Below are 15,110 nucleotides of genomic sequence, written 5' to 3'. Positions count from 1 at the left end.
GGTTCATGGGAGTTTCCTCAAGCTGAGGGAAGCGAGCCGGAGGCGCAAAGGCTCATGGGAGGCAGGTCAAACAGGCTCCCTATTGAGGAAATGAGGGGGCGCAAAGGCTCATGGGAAGCCGGTCAAATGGTCTCCGCAGTTGAGGAAAGCCAGGGCGCAAAGGCTCATGGGAGGCGGGTCAGGCGTCTCCCTGCTTCTTCCTTCTCTCCAGCTTCTGCCAAGTCCAACCCACCTGGACCAAAATGCCGCCTATCTCGGCCATGGCTCCGTCTCCTCCCCTTTTTATTCCGTCCACGTGACCGTCTCCTTGGCAACGGGACGCGCGGAATGGGCCGTACTATTGGGGCCAAAAAGCGGGGGGAGGAGGCAAAGGCGGGAAGAGCGCCCTCAAGCGCCTCTCTGAGGGAAAAAGGGACACGTTTTCCCTCACAAAAACAACTTTCTACTCTCCCGAGAGGAAAATGGCTTCATATTGAAGGGAGCGCGTTTATTTAACCTCTGTCCCCCCTTTTTTGAGAATGGTACGGTCCCAAGAGGCGGAAGGGGCGGGGCCTAAACAGGAAGTGGGAAGCAGAAGGCCGCTCTGAAGCAGCCAGCGGGAGCCATGGCCGTCCCTTGCGCCTTGGTCACCAGCTGCGACGCGGAGTTTCCCGGGGAAGAGCTGGTGAAACGTGAGTCGTCGCCCCCACAATCCCCTGCGCCTCGTGACGTCATCTCTGTGCGGCGCCTCTGCCTCTCCCGGGCTGCGGAAATGATCCGATTTGACACCGCTTTAAATGTCACGGCTCCATGCTAAGGATTCCTGACAGCTGTCAGAGAGAGAGCGAGCTCTGGTGCCACACACAAAAACTACAATTCCCATAATTCCATTGCACTGATTAAGCCTTTTATCCATGCTGAGGGATTCTGGGATTTGTAGTTCTTCGTGGCACCAGAGCTCTCTGACAGAGAAGACTGAATGTCTCAGAACTACAATTCCCATAATCCCATTGCATTGAGCCATGGCAGCTAAAGCAGTGTCAAAGTGGATTATTTCTGCAGCCCTAAAGGAAGCAAAGTGGGCAGATTCCCTTCCTCTGAGGCTTGCGGCGGAGGGCCTTTGAGCATGTGCAGAGTGCTGCCCGTGTTTTATCCATGGTTCCATGTTTATTCATTCCTTTGTTGCATTTTGCACTCATCCCTCCATATTTGCGGATTTGATTAATATGTTCTCTCTGGGAATCTCTAGGTCCTCCAGTGCAACTCTATGGTCAGCTTTAACTAAACGTTGCACTGAAAGATGAGATTCCTAGAGAGGACACTCCGCTGGGCCTTTGTTGCTCCTCCAGTGCAACTCTATGGTCAGTGTCTGTCAGATGCTGACCAGAGAGTTGCTCTGGAGGACCTAGAGATTCCTAGAGAGGCGTCCTCTCAGGTAAAAAGATGGTGTTTTTGTTATTTGCACTTTTCCCATGTTCACAATGGGGGCCTTGTGCCCCTAACCCTAACAAAGAGGGAGGGACAAGTGGATTATTATTATTATTATTATTATTATTATTAATGTTTATTCGTAAAGCTACTTAAATTTTCATGGTACTTTACAAGCATCATCATCATTATCAATAATCATCATCATCATAGTCTCAAAGGAGCTAAAAGATCTCTGTCCATTGGGCAAGATTTTAATATCTGAATGACGTGCCATAAAAACACCCTCCGTGAAAACGGCTTCTTCGCAAAGGCAGCTGCGGGATTCACTGCCGCAATGAAACAGGAAGAGTAAACACTTGCAAAGGGACTGTATCTGTTTGACATGACTTTATTTTGGGAAACAGCCAGTAAACACATATGAGGCCTGCATGAAAACGACAACAAAAACAACAGCGTTCTCTGAAGATGCCAAAGCCACAGATGCCAACGAAACATCAGGAACAAACTCTTCTAGGACATGGACACAGAGCCTGAAAAACCCAGAGAAAACTAGGGATGCTGGCCATGAAAGCCTTCGACTTCACAACAACAACAACAACAACAACAAGGTTGCTAGGAATTGCTGGGATCTTAAAAACAGCTGCTGTATCAGCTTTCAAAGGTACAAAACACACTGCAGAAATGATCCAGTTTGAGACTGCTTTAACTGCCCTGGCTCAATGCGAGGGAGTCCTGGCAATTGCAGTTTATTGTGGCCCCAGAGAAGGTTCAAGTTCTCACAAAACGACAGTTTCCAGAGTTCCCTCGCATTGAACCAGGGCAGCTAAAGCCGTCTCAAACCGGATCGTTTCTGCGATGTGTTTTGGACCAAAGGCTCCTTGCAATTCCGGGGGAGGTTTTCCGACCGAAGCTCATTCCGCCAGGTGGCTCTCCAGACACACCAAGGAATCGCTCTGTTCCTATATCCAGCCAAGCAGAAGAAGGTGAATGGAAACACTGAAGCCGCTTACTTACAAGCCAGGGCAGATGAAGACCACTTTGGGAACACTTTGAAGGCTTGGGCCGAGTGGAATGGAAGGGAATGCAGATAGTTAGGTCACACTTCTTTAATTTGATACCATTGTAATTGCTATGGTTTGTTAATAATGTGTTGAATAAATAAACAAATAATACGTAACATGTTATTAACAAACCATAGCAATTACAATGGCATTGATTACAAAAAGTATTACGTAACCATCTGCGTTCCCCTCCCTCTCTCTTCACTTCGCCCAACTCTTCTTTTTTTGCAAACCTTTTTGAGTGTGGGAAATGATACATTTGTTTGGGAAAGAAAAGTCAAATGAAGTGGCTGCGTTCTTCTGGTGATGCTGCACTAACGTTGTGGGTAGGCTGTGATGGAGTGTGTGTGTTAAAATTAAAGTAAATGTACATATTTTGCATTGTATCATAGGACAGAACCAAACATACTGTATATGCTTATATATAATTCCAGAAATTTTGGTCGGAAAATTGACTCCAAAAACCTGAGCTGACCTATCCATGGGTCAATGTTAGGACTGTACTTTAACTCTTAAAAGGAAGAGCCTAATCTGTCCTGAAAGCAATGATGCTACACAGACCGGTGCTTTGTACCGGCCTGAATACGTACTAGGGTTGCCTCGGGGCGTCGCTTACAGACACCCCACAACCCTAGTACATACTCTGTACAACAAAATGGCGGCGCCCTGTAGACGCATCAAAATGGCGTGGCACGGCCATGACGTGCTCGCTCCATTGCAGGGTGCTTGTGGTGCTCTTTCAGCGGCACCAGAAGGAGCTCTGAAACAGAGCTCCTTCCTGAGGAGTGCCTTGTTCCTGCAGCCACCAAATGGCTGCAGGAATGAAGCCAGGAGAAAGGGGCTGAGTGGCCCCTTTCTTTCCTGCCAGCGGCTCCCGGGCGGCTCCTGGGGTGTCCTGGGGCATGAAGCCCCAAGGACACCCCTTTTCGAGACCAGAGAGGAGCAGCATTTTGCCGCTTCTCCCTGGTCCCAAAAAGCACTGGATTGGGGCCTCTGGGCTGCCGTTGTGGCTGCCCTGTCCCCAATACATGGCGCTAAGGGGCGGTTGCAGTCTGTATCCTGCCAATGACTCTCCTCTGCTCTCATTCATCCAGCCTTTAGTGTGAATACAAAGAGTTCTGCCAGCTGGAATTTTGCATCATTTTCCTTTGCTTCATCCTACATCCTTTGTTACATGCCCCTAAGTTTCCCCCTCGACTTATCCACGGGTCACATCAAAATCCATAACTTTGGCCCCCAAACCTGTCCTTGACTTACATGTGAGGTCATCCTTTATGTGGTAGCTGAGATTGTGTATGCGCCTTCAAGTTGCCTATCAACTTATGGCAACCCCAGGAATTCCGTAAGGTTTTCTTAGGCAAGGAATCCTCATCTCCTTCATCTGGTATTTGTTAGCGGTCTCCCTTCCAAGTATTAACCAGGTCTGACTCTGCTTAGCTTCCAAGATCAGACAGGATCTGGTGCCTTTAGGGTACCAAACCACTGTATTTTGTTTTAGCAATTCTGCCAGACAGGTCAGGTCCCATATTGGAAGGAAGCAGGATATAAACTGAACGTAAACATTCAGAGTATGTAATTTCACATAGTCCAGCCTGAGCCCTTGCATTCAGGATGGGTTCTTTGGTCTGATGCTTTGTAGTTGCCTTGCAAATTAAAGGGCAGGCGGCTGCCTATGGCAGTCCTTGCTTGTAGGAGGAGCGTAGGACAGAGTCAAAACCGGCTTGGCTTCTGTGAAAACCCAAACCACAGAGGTTGGCCTTCTGAGGCATGGCTAAGTGTTGTGGCCGCTTTTTCTTCTTCATTTTCACAGCTCTTTAGATGTGAAACCACAGGGTCCTTCCAGTGTTCAGGGAGATCAGAAATGAAAAAGTGAGCGCTCTTCTCGAGACACCGCTGTTTCCAAACCCACGCGCTTTTGCCGTTGCAGCAGGTGTCTGGAAGGATTCTTTGGAGACCAAAAGCAAGCAGAGACCTGAAATCTTATCCCAAAATGGATAGGTTCTCCGCAGCTAGATATAGAAAGGTGTCATTATGGTGGGAGGGCTGCGTCGTATTTGCATGGGAGTGTTCTGTGGTTTTGAGGGAGGTGTCCGAATGTGTTTCTTCCAAGGGTTTTAGAAGACATGTGGGTGGTGGAGTGGTTCAGGACAAAATGGTTGGCAGACGGATCATTCCTCCCTGTGGGCAGATGAAGGGGCTAAGCTAACCATTAGCTTTATGGGAGGGCCGCTCCAGAGGGGCCCGATTCCTTCCACAAAGTGGGTCTTCTCTTAAACCCTGTAATTGCAGCGATTACACTTTTCATGCACTACTTGTTGCTCCAATGTTATCAGTTAAGCGCTAACTGGCGCTCCTTAGAGCAGGAAGGGAGGTGCGCATCCCTCCTGATGATGCTGAACTACAACTCCCAGTTCAAAGATATAGCTGTGTTAGTCTGAAAAATCAGTATGCAAAGGGATCATGTAGCACCTTTGAGACTAACTGAAAGAAAGAAGTTGGTAGCGTGAGCTTTCGTAGGCTGGAGCCTACTTCCTTTTAAAAAATATTCTTTATTGGTTTTTAAAAAACAAAAATAATACATTCATAATCTTTTTCCTTCACAGTATTCTATGTTTACATCATACGGACCAAATTTCCAACCAAAGTATAAAAGTAACTTTTTCTTAGTCCTTAAATTTGCCCAAACTTCCCAAGATGGGCTTCGCCTAATCTGTCAGGTCCCTCATGTTTCTCTTTCAGGTATCATTGGGAAGGAAGAGCTTCCAGAGGATGTTTCCACCGACGGCGGAGCTCGTTTCTATCCCTGGACGATAGACAACAAATACTACTCGGCTTCCATCCACCTCTGCGTTGTGCCAAACACGTTTCTCGTGACGGCTGAAATTGCCGAAGCTGTGCAGGCCTTTTTGGTTTATTTTGACAGCTCCACGGTGAGTACTTCTGACTGTCACAATTAACCCTGACATCTGTAACTCTGCCACTGGAAACGGTATTAGCTAATAATATAAGTGGCTTCAGCATATAACAAGATTAGTGTGCTGAGGTGGTTCAGAGGTTGCTTATCCCAATTACTTAGGTGAATAAGAACTTGTAGCAGCAAGAGGGCACTCCAGTTCACACTTTTTATCCCCAATCCTTTGGAAGCATGTAGTGATGATCCCAATGTCTGTTTTCTCATTTCCTTAATGTTGTCTTCCTACTTTTGATATGATGCTATGAGGTCCTCTCCCTCTTTTTTATTACTGCATTTTCCCCATAAAGCCTTTTTGTAGTTCTCCAGTCTCAATAACCTTCCCAATTTTGGCAAGATGCTTGCAGGGAAATTCCAGCTGAACAGTATCGCTTCCATTAGTGGAGCATAGTCAGTGGAAATGTTTGTTATGTGCTATGCATATTACTCCCAGAAATCAATTTACTGGAAACTTGTTAAGCAGTTTGCAAGATGCTGCCTGTTTTGCGCAAAATTGCATGGCTTCTGTCCAGTCAAGATAGCTTTGTTTTGTATGGCATTGTGAAATTTGCAAGGGACTCCATTAGAATTTTGTTTCCTGGTTTGAGGCAACATCACAAAGGCTTATGTTTCTCTTTGTTTCTGTTTGAATGTTTGGAACAGCTGTGTTAGTTAATGCTGAGATACAAAATGCCCATGTTTTTGATCTGGATTTTAGAAAGAGGAATAACCCTTTCAGTACACCAGAGGCCTTTTTATCCTGTGCAGTTATAGTGCTTGATTCTACTTCAGCTGCCATGTTCATTCCTGTGAAATCTCATGATTTGCAATTTAAAGAGGGGTATTTAGAACTACCAGCCAAAGAGCTATACTGCAGCAACAAACTACAAGCCATGAGGTTCATAGGATAAAGCAATGGGAACTGAAGTGGAATCATAGTGGGATTTTGGCACATTTGGAGACAAAAACTAATTTTTATTTATTATTATTATTATTATTAACCTTTATTTATGAAGCACTGTAAATTTACACAGCGCTGTACATGCAATCTTTTTAGTTAGACGGATCCCTGCCCTTGGGCTTACAATCTAAAAAGACATGACACAGAAGGAGAAGGGGGTGGTGGAGGGAAAGGGTAAGAGGTCCAGCAGTTCCTCTCTACCTCCGAGGCCTGGACCAAGGCAGATGGACTGGAGGGAGGGCTTGGCTTCAAAATGGATGGTTAATCATTTTCCAGGGAAAATACATACTTTGGGGGCCTAGGAGTCACAGAAACAGGCTCCACAGAAACGGGGAGTACTTTATTCACCCTTGTATTGATGTAACAGAGTTGCTGGCCAGGCATAAGTATTTGGATGTTATGGCAAGATATTCTGGTTTCTGCTCTCCTTTAGCTCTTCTGAATCAAAGTCACTTGTTTCCAAGCTGACATTTATCGAATGGAACAGATGGTGAAGTTATATGTTACATTTCAGGTTGAGGACATCTGGTGTTCAGCCTGTAAATCTGGGCATTCTCACTTTTGTGTGTGCGTCTGATATTTCAGGTCAAACCACTAACAAATCACATGGTGACACTCTCTTTGCATTTCATGTTTGTATGTGTATTTGCATCATACTTTCAGACATAGATTTCCAAGTAGCCTCTTTTTAAAAAGAAATAGTTGGGTGGGGTCAAGAATTAGCCATACTCAGAGTTGATTTTTTGACATAACTAACTTGAATCCCATTGATCTCAATTGTTGTGCTTTATCTGTGGCTAAATCTGGATCCCACTCAAGATCTCTCCTGTTTTTGAAGAGTGTTGACTCCCAGCTTTGCTTCTGGGTCAGGGCACTTGTTATGTTTTTACATGTAGAATGTAAAACTGGGAGGAAGCCAAAAACTTGTGTTTGATTTTACAGATATCTGGGCTGGACAGCATCTCTGTGTGGTTTCCCCTAATAGAAGAGTGGCTTCCAGAAGTGATGATTTTGGTCTGTGACAGAGTTTCTGAAAATGGTAAGACAATGGGATCAGGCTTTTAGCTGGTGTGCAAGTTACTTACAGAATGTGTTTTGTCCACTTCCAGATACCACCAAAAGAAATTGCTTCTGCACCCAAGCACCCTAGTCAAGGGTCTAACACAGATGTAAAAGGCAGCATGACCACTTCCTGGAAAGCCCAATTTCTCTCTATTTTCATTTTAGGCATCAGTCGACAAAAGGCCCAGGAGTGGTGCATCCAGCATGGCTTTGAGTTGGTGGAGCTCAACCCAGAAGAGCTTCCTGATGAAGATGGTAGGTTCCAGCTTTCTCCTTCTCCTGTCCTCTAGGTGCCAGTTTGCCATCCTAAAAAAGCATAATGCCAGGCATAGACTTCATAAATTCATAAGGGCTGGAAGAGACCACAAAGGCCATCTAATCCAACCCTCTTGACATGCAGAAATAGACAGCTAAAACACTCTTGAGAGATGGCCACCCAACCTCTGTTTAAAGACTTCCAAAGAAGGAGAGTCCACCAGCTTCCGAAGCAGCTCATTAACTTTATGTTACAGTCAAGAAGTTCTTCCTAATATTTGAGTGGAATCTCTTTTCTTATCATTTAAATTCATTAGCTTGTGTTATAATCTCAGGAGTGGCAGAAAACAAGATCACCCCATCATTTCCCTCACATCTTTAAAGATGGCTATCATGTCACCTCTCTGTCTACTCTTCCCCAAGCTAAATATATCTAACCTCCTAAGCCATTCCTGATATGGCTTGGTGTCCAGACCTTTTACTGTCTTGGTCAGCCTTCTGTGGACACATTCCAGCTTGTCAACCTACTCCTTGAACCGAGGTGCCCAAAACTGGACACAGAAGTCTATGCGAGGTCTGATCAAACCAGAACAGAGTGGCACTCCTGTTTCCCTTGACCTGGGTAATTTACTCCTCAGCTTGACTGGGTTATTTGCTTTGATCTCATCAGAGATTCCTCCAGGTTCTCTCTTCTGAGTGTGTTTCTTCTCCAAGAACTGAACAGATTCCTCCAGTTTCTCTGCCTGCAACTGGCCCTTCTCTTCTAGGGTTAAGGAAGGCACCAGAGTGATGAGCATGACTCCTTCAGTGTCAGAGGTTGTCAGAGCTACAGGTTGCCTTCCATTGTTTTAGAATGTCATCCAGATTGATAGCATCCAAATATTTTCAGAGTTTTAATTTTAAAACAAAGCAGAACAACTGATGTGTCATTGGAGAGACCCGTTTGCTGGGTGGGGACTGGGGGAAATGCAATGTGACTCATCAGTTTAACAATAAAACGGAGCTGGCTGAATTGTTTCCAGCCTTTTGATAGCATCTCCATTTCTGTAGTTTGTTTTGAGTCAGTGCTGGAGAAAGTCCACCCCAGTGAATTGAATTCTCTTGTTTACTCGGCAACCTGTCATCCCAGTATTTTTCTAAAAGGTGATCGAATGGAAGGCGGCTGAGGCTCTTGCCCCTCCTGACTAGCTTCCGTTTTGAGAGCTGAGCAAGAGCTGCATCCTGAGACAGCAAGAGCTGGGGGGAAATACAAAAGTCTTCTTTCTATCCTCTTGGGGACAAACAAGCCGTAATATTGTTTGTATGATTTGTCCCTGATTGCGGTGTTTCTCTTCTACAAATAGTCAGCATGCCCTTCCCAATTCAAACTTTTACACACACACACCCAGTTTATTTACACTGGAATGGGCAAAAGATCTCTTTTGCTTCAGCAGGAGCTTTCCTCCTGTGCAAACAGCTGTCCTGGAGGCTCCACCTGGGTCATAGCTTGTGATTCAAGCCTCCTCTATCCCCCCATTATCACCCCCAGCTCTTCAGCCTGCATGAGGTCTGCCTACATTGGCTGTTCATGGGGGAAAAGCTGTTCACTCTAGAACAAACCACACCATTAACATCCACATATAGTTTGGTCTCTATTTGTATCTTACTCTTTGCCAAAGGTGCAAGACTGCATACACTACTTCTGTGTTTAATAGGAAAGTAACAGTGTGATACTACCCAGCAAAACATGCTTTATGTTGCTTTTAGGAACTGGAATGAAACTGATGCTTAGGGGCAGAACTTCAGAAGACGTTCAACAGAATTTAAAGAGGCTTTGGGGGGGGGGGGCTGATGTTTCCAATAGTGGTATACAGAGCAATTAAATTAACAGCATATTCCTATACAAGTCTTACTTTAAAGTGAAAGCCACAGAGTTCAGTAGTTTGTATTCCCAGGGAAGGGTCTGCATAGAACTACAGCCTTGGAGAGTAAAATGCAGACTTTTTGCCACCGCCTCTGTCTCTTGGATCCTTTTGACTCTTTGTATTTCCACCCCTTTAGATGACTTCCCAGAATCTACAGGAGTAAAACGAATCATCCAAGCCTTAAATGCCAATGTCTGGTCCAATGTGGTGATGAAAAATGGTATGTTGATTTCAGCCTGCCTTCAGAAATTTATCGTTCTCCTTGACATGTGAGTGGAGCAGATTTAGGCATACCTAATCAAGTCTCATTGATTGTAATGGTATTAGCTTTTGGAAATGTGCTTCTAGGGTTGTAAACTAAGTACTAGAACTTTGTCCTCTCCATTGTCAGGATGTACAGTATCCCCATCCTCACATTAAAAAACCTTTCCATGACAACTTGTTAATGGTCAAAAGCACAATTTAAAAGTTTTCCTTTGAAGTAGAACACTGACCAGATACAAATATGGCAGCAGACGTTTGCTGGTTTCAAAATGTCATAATTGCTGGTCCTGTGATGCCAGTGGGACGTTTTGAAGGGTTCTGTTTCAGTCTGCTTAGTTGGCAGGCAAGGAAAATGTCAGCCATCTTGTGGTCTCAAGGTAGGAGGCAGAGATCTGTTCAATTTCCTGGATTCTGCAACCTGCAGACTCAGATGTTGCACGCTATGGTGGAGCCAGATATCATCATGTGCCGGATTCTGTGGAGGGGAGGAAGCAGGGGACTTCCCTCTACCTCACGGATTGATTCAGAAGGCCTTCTGACTTCTTTTAATCACTTGCAGTGGTTTCAGCGTGGTACCTACGAAGCGAATGCCAGAGGAAGTTGGTTTCCATGTGGCATGTTTGGAGGCCTTTTGGTAGACACCGACTTCCTTTGTTTGACTTTGTTCAAAGTAAACTACTCAGCTGCAATAGGCAGCCAGCTTCAGTAACCTGCAGAATAGTATTCTAAAGGGTTGGTTGAGAATCCTGTTGGTGTCTTAATGCATGTCTGGATGCCCCTTTAGAAAGGGGTGAACACCGTAGCGTGCAACATCTGAGTCTGCAGGTTGCAGAATTTTTGTTCAGTACAGAATAGCCGCATTTAGTACAAGAAGAGATCACTATTGTCAATTACACCGAGTATCAAAACGATACTTTACAATAATCAGTGGGGCAATGTTAGCAGACTAATTTTTAGCTCTAAACTTTGTTTTATTTACTCTATTTGTCTTCTCCTTCTCTAGGGTTTAGTGTGAACTATAAATGAGCCAGAGGTGGTGGGAGGGTTCATTGGTGCTGGACCTCTTTGGGGGGGATAGAGTTTGGCGTTTTGTCCCAGAGCATATCACCACTCCACTGATACGGAAGCCACCAGGAGTGCTTACTCCTCCTTAGCAACCTGCATGGCTTTAGTGTTGTTCTGACAGCTCTTTCTTTTCAGATATGAACCAGGGCTTTGGCTTTCTTCCTGCCTTGGCGGGTACAAATTGCAGGATTCGCTCTGAGGAAAACGAAGCTCCAGAAGTAAACAGTAATTTTTAAAATTCCTTTTCCTCTTGCATTTATTTTCTCCTTGCTGGTTCAGCTTCCTCATCTTTAGTGCTTCAGACTCCCTGACAGTCCTACTCCTGTTGCAAGAGCTAGAAAGGACCCTAGAACTATTTTTAGGGGAGGGGGGCTCATGACTGGTAGATAGGTTAAAATGAATTTTGCAGACTTGCATGTATGTTTGTCTGGAATACAGTGCCCATGATGTATATGAATAGGTTTGAAATCCTAGAGGCACCATGGGAACTTGCAGCCTTCCTGATGGTGTTGCAGTACAGTTCCCATTAGTCCTAGCTGGAAGAGCCAGTGGTGAGGGATGATGGGTGTGTCAGAGTGCACAGTTCCCATTTCTATCATTACAGCCATCAGGGATTCACAGGTTGTTGTTTTTTCTGCAGTTTTTCACCCCTCAGATTCTGGGGTTACAAAATTCCTCATGCAATACTGAGCTGTCAGAATGTAGAGTAACCCCACACCTGCCTAGATGTTGGGAATTTTGGATCTTCCTTATGCAGGGAACTTAACTGCTGTGATCACAGTCTGAAGATGCCCTGTGTTCCAGAGCTCACCGCAGATCAAGCAGGAGCTCAGCACAGGCTCCTTGGTTTCAAACGCTATTGCATCTAACTTCATTTCTCCCTCTGTGCAACAGCTCCATCCCTTGCCAGCAGAGAGAGCGGACTCTGCTCCGGTCGGCATTGGAGAAGACGCAGCTGATGCAGATGGTGTGCAGACAGGCCCTGTTGCTGGTGAGAGGAAGCGTTCCTTGGTGGGAAGCTGCAAAGAGAACCCCCATCCTAACCTCCCACAGGCTTCCTGTAGAAAAGGTGTGGGCAGCCATGGAGACTCCTCATTTCTTCTCTGGGATTCCCATTTCCATTGGAAGAGTCCTAGGAAGCTTACTGTAGTTTAACATGCTTTGAGGGAATAAAATGAGGGATGTGGGAAGGGCAACTTTTAGCATGGGCTCCATTTTTCTACAAAAACATTCTTTTTTCATTGGGGTAGTAGAGAGACTCCAATGACTGAAGAAAGGGCTTTGGTGAACCACTGCAGGTTGCCCTGTCTCCACCCCTGCTATAGACCGAAGCACCCCATCTTGATTCTTTTTGCTGCATAGGACTGTTAAGAATCTGAATCCCACAAAAAACAAAAAAAAATATTAACTTCATTTTACTTTTCTGTTTCTTGCAGATCCTGTGCTGGATATGGACATCCAAGAACTTGCTAGTCTCACTGCAGGGGAAGGCGATCTAGAGAACTTTGAGCGCCTGTTCTCCAAGTTGAAAGAAATGAAAGGTACCTCCTGAAACCAGCCTTCAGACTTCAAAAATTAGTTTGTTTTTTATTCTATATCTGTCTAGTACTGAGAGAGGACACCAGAGGTGTCCACCACAACAACCTTTGCTGCTTCAGCAGAGAAGCAGAAAAACGAAAAGAGCGCTCGCTCGCTCTCCCTTTGTCCTCACCTTCCCCTTGTCACAAAGTGCAAATGCTGGGAAGAGTAGTTTTTCCAGCAGTACTGATAGATGGGTAGCCTGAGACAAATTGCATTGACCAGGACTCATGATACTCATGATAGTTAGACCTTTGGCAAACCTGGAGGTAATGTTTCTTTCCTCTCATTTTTATTACTGCAGAGAAAGCAGCAACACTGCCTCATGAACAGAGAAAACTGCATGCAGAAAAGGTGAGGGTTCCAGACAGTGTCATTCTCTTCTAAGTAGTAATGCCACTACAAGTTCTTTAGAGTCTGGGGGGGATTATAAGATCCAGTGCATTGCAGCAGTTTTGAGCATTGGACTACAACTCTGTAGACCAGGGTTTGAATTCCTACTCAGTCATGGAAACTCACTTGGTGACCTTGGGCAAGTCCCACTCTCTCAGCCTCAAAGGAGGGGCAAGACAACCCACCCCTGAACAAATCTTGCCATGAAAACCTGGTGATAGGTTTGTCATGTTATTATGTACCTTCAAGTCATTTCTTATGGAGATTTTAAGAAAATGTATGGTGGGTGTAGGGGTTTGTTAGAACATATGTGGTATCTGCTGCAGAGATAGTGAAGGTTTCCTAGGTGTTTGAATTTTTCTTGTTGGCTTTCACTTTACAGGTTGCCAAAGCATTCTGGATGGCCATTGGTGGAGACAGAGATGAGATCGAAGGCCTGTCTTCTGATGAGGACAACTAGAGGCAAAGGAATTGGTGTGCTGTGGAATGGATGCGGGTTATTCTGCTGTAAACACCACCAATTGTTGGCTGCAGTAGCTATTTTTTTTCTTTGACAAAAGGCCTAGATTTTTGCAGCGTCTGAGAGACTTGAAAGAGGGCTGCTCCTTGAGTATGTTGTTTCTGCACTGAAAGTTAGATTGCTGTTGGCTTGCCTGGATCCGCTGATGGGGAAACCAGGTGATGAAGCCATTGACGTAGCAGGTCTGTTCTGGTAATCCTGTTGCATTTCTGGGGAAGCAACACATGGTCCAACTCTGATGAAAAGACCTGGCTAGAAACCTCTCTGTAATGCTTCTCCTTTGTGAGCTTTTCATTTATCGTCATTTCAAAGCAGAGACCAAGATTTTGGGGAAGGGTGGGTAGGAATAATCATCAATAACTTTGGGGTATGACTGGAGTAGAGGAAACATGATCTCTTCAGAGGTGGTTGTCCATGAAGGGAAAGCTTTGAGCCAGAATAGTATTTTGCATAGGCAAGTAATGCATTTGTGAATCCTGTTTTGAATACTGATCAGCCTAGTTTTGATGTTGCAGCCAAAAAATTATATATGCTTTTCAGTAGTCCCTGCCTTCCATCTCCCCTGGCAGCTAGAGAAAGAAAAAGGCAGTAACCGGTGGAAGGAGAAAAATTATGCATCATTCCACTACGGAGATGTTCACAAGCCCAGTTAAGGTTTCAGATTATATTATTTTGTCTGTGATGGTGGGTGTTAGGTAACAAACCCCTTGTAGCTATCTGGATTAACATCAGTTATAGGTCAGAGAGACTAAAAGAAGGTGGCAAGTGATAGGGTTCGAAGGGGTTCTCTAACAAGGAGTTAAAGGAACACGGTTAAACTTTTTTCCAACATGGGATCTGACAGTCACAGGCTGATAAGTTGAATTTGCAGTTTGGTATGAACAAGTGTAATATTCACACTTTGAATGCTGCCAATCCTGGAGGGAAAGGTGTTTCACATGTACAGAGACAGTAGCCAGTTTGTAGTCAAAAAAATTAACTCATTGGGGGCAAAATGATGTGTATATATTCCCCCGGAGAGCTATATTATCTGACTAGTCATTAGTGCCAGAATGTATGATCCAGTTCACTGGAAGAGATGAATCCTCAACTACTGTTAGTCCAACATATTTCCAATCAGTGGAAGCACTTTAAAACAAAAAGAATCAAGTTAAAATTTGATGTTGGGCCAAAACCAGCATCTTCTCATTGAAGATGTAAAAGCAGTGGTGCATCTTTTTCTGTTTTCCTGAAATATACTTGGGCCCCAATCCATCAGGCTACTTCATTACATAAGAGATGAGCAGAGCTCCTGCACCATTTTGCTGTTGAGTGTGGCCGAGACATTAACCTGTTGTACCTTTCCTTTCTTTTTGGTGACCTGTAAAATGAGTTGAATAAAGTCTGCTTAAATACAGCCTCTCGCTGTCCTGCTCCTTCTCTCCCTTTGAAAATCTTGGGAGGTCCGCTGGGCCTGGAGTTGTGCAGAAAGAATGTGATCCGCCTGCAAAATTTTGAAACTGGGTGAACAAGCGAGAAGGTAGCGACTGAGGAAGCTGGGTATTTTTAACTTGGAGAAGACTGAATACGACAGCTATCTTTAAATATCCAAGGGAATATTATGTAGAAGATGTCGCAAACTGGTTTTCTGCTGTTGCATCATTCCATGGATCAGCGGATTCGAATGACAAGAAAAGGTATTCCATCT

The 15,110-nt window shown here is 44.8% G+C and overlaps 2 protein-coding genes across 3 annotated transcripts in view; one reads left to right on the top strand and one right to left on the bottom strand.

Annotated features, from left to right (window-relative positions):
- IQCH (IQ motif containing H) overlaps positions 1-334 on the bottom strand; it is a 58,252-nt gene extending 57,918 nt beyond the window's left edge. Inside the window, exon 1 of the mRNA XM_042474952.1 lies at positions 233-334. Coding sequence (XP_042330886.1) covers positions 233-262 — 30 coding nt within the window. The 5' untranslated portion in view covers positions 263-334. The remainder of the gene's footprint in view (positions 1-232) is intronic.
- Positions 335-531: 197 nt separating this feature from the next.
- Positions 532-14,820, top strand: AAGAB (alpha and gamma adaptin binding protein). Of its 2 annotated transcripts, none has more exons than XM_042474975.1 (10): positions 532-671; positions 5,211-5,401; positions 7,325-7,421; positions 7,610-7,699; positions 9,740-9,823; positions 11,068-11,150; positions 11,827-11,923; positions 12,369-12,473; positions 12,815-12,864; positions 13,286-14,820. In XM_042474975.1, exons 1-10 carry the CDS (start codon positions 605-607, stop codon positions 13,361-13,363), a joined length of 942 nt encoding a protein of 313 aa, XP_042330909.1. In that variant the 5' UTR covers positions 532-604; the 3' UTR covers positions 13,364-14,820. The 2 variants fall into 2 exon arrangements, with proteins under 2 accessions (XP_042330909.1, XP_042330908.1); XM_042474974.1 differs by having other exon boundaries at positions 11,827-12,001.
- The last annotated feature ends 290 nt before the right edge of the window (positions 14,821-15,110 follow it).

This window comes from Sceloporus undulatus, chromosome 6 (assembly GCF_019175285.1).
Source record: "Sceloporus undulatus isolate JIND9_A2432 ecotype Alabama chromosome 6, SceUnd_v1.1, whole genome shotgun sequence".
In the NCBI taxonomy this organism is placed as follows: domain Eukaryota; kingdom Metazoa; phylum Chordata; class Lepidosauria; order Squamata; family Phrynosomatidae; genus Sceloporus; species Sceloporus undulatus.
The sequence above is the reverse complement of the archived record's forward strand: the minus strand, read 5'-3'. Positions and strand labels throughout refer to the sequence as shown.

Excerpts from the sequence above, each read along its gene's own strand:
- AAGAB (XM_042474974.1), top strand. The coding sequence starts at position 605 with ATGGCCGTCCCTTGCGCCTTGGTCACCAGCTGCGACGCGGAGTTTCCC. Across the intron at positions 5,402-7,324 it reads TTTATTTTGACAGCTCCACG|ATATCTGGGCTGGACAGCAT; the intron begins GTGAGTACTTCT and ends TTGATTTTACAG. Across the intron at positions 7,700-9,739 it reads AGAGCTTCCTGATGAAGATG|ATGACTTCCCAGAATCTACA; the intron begins GTAGGTTCCAGC and ends CCACCCCTTTAG.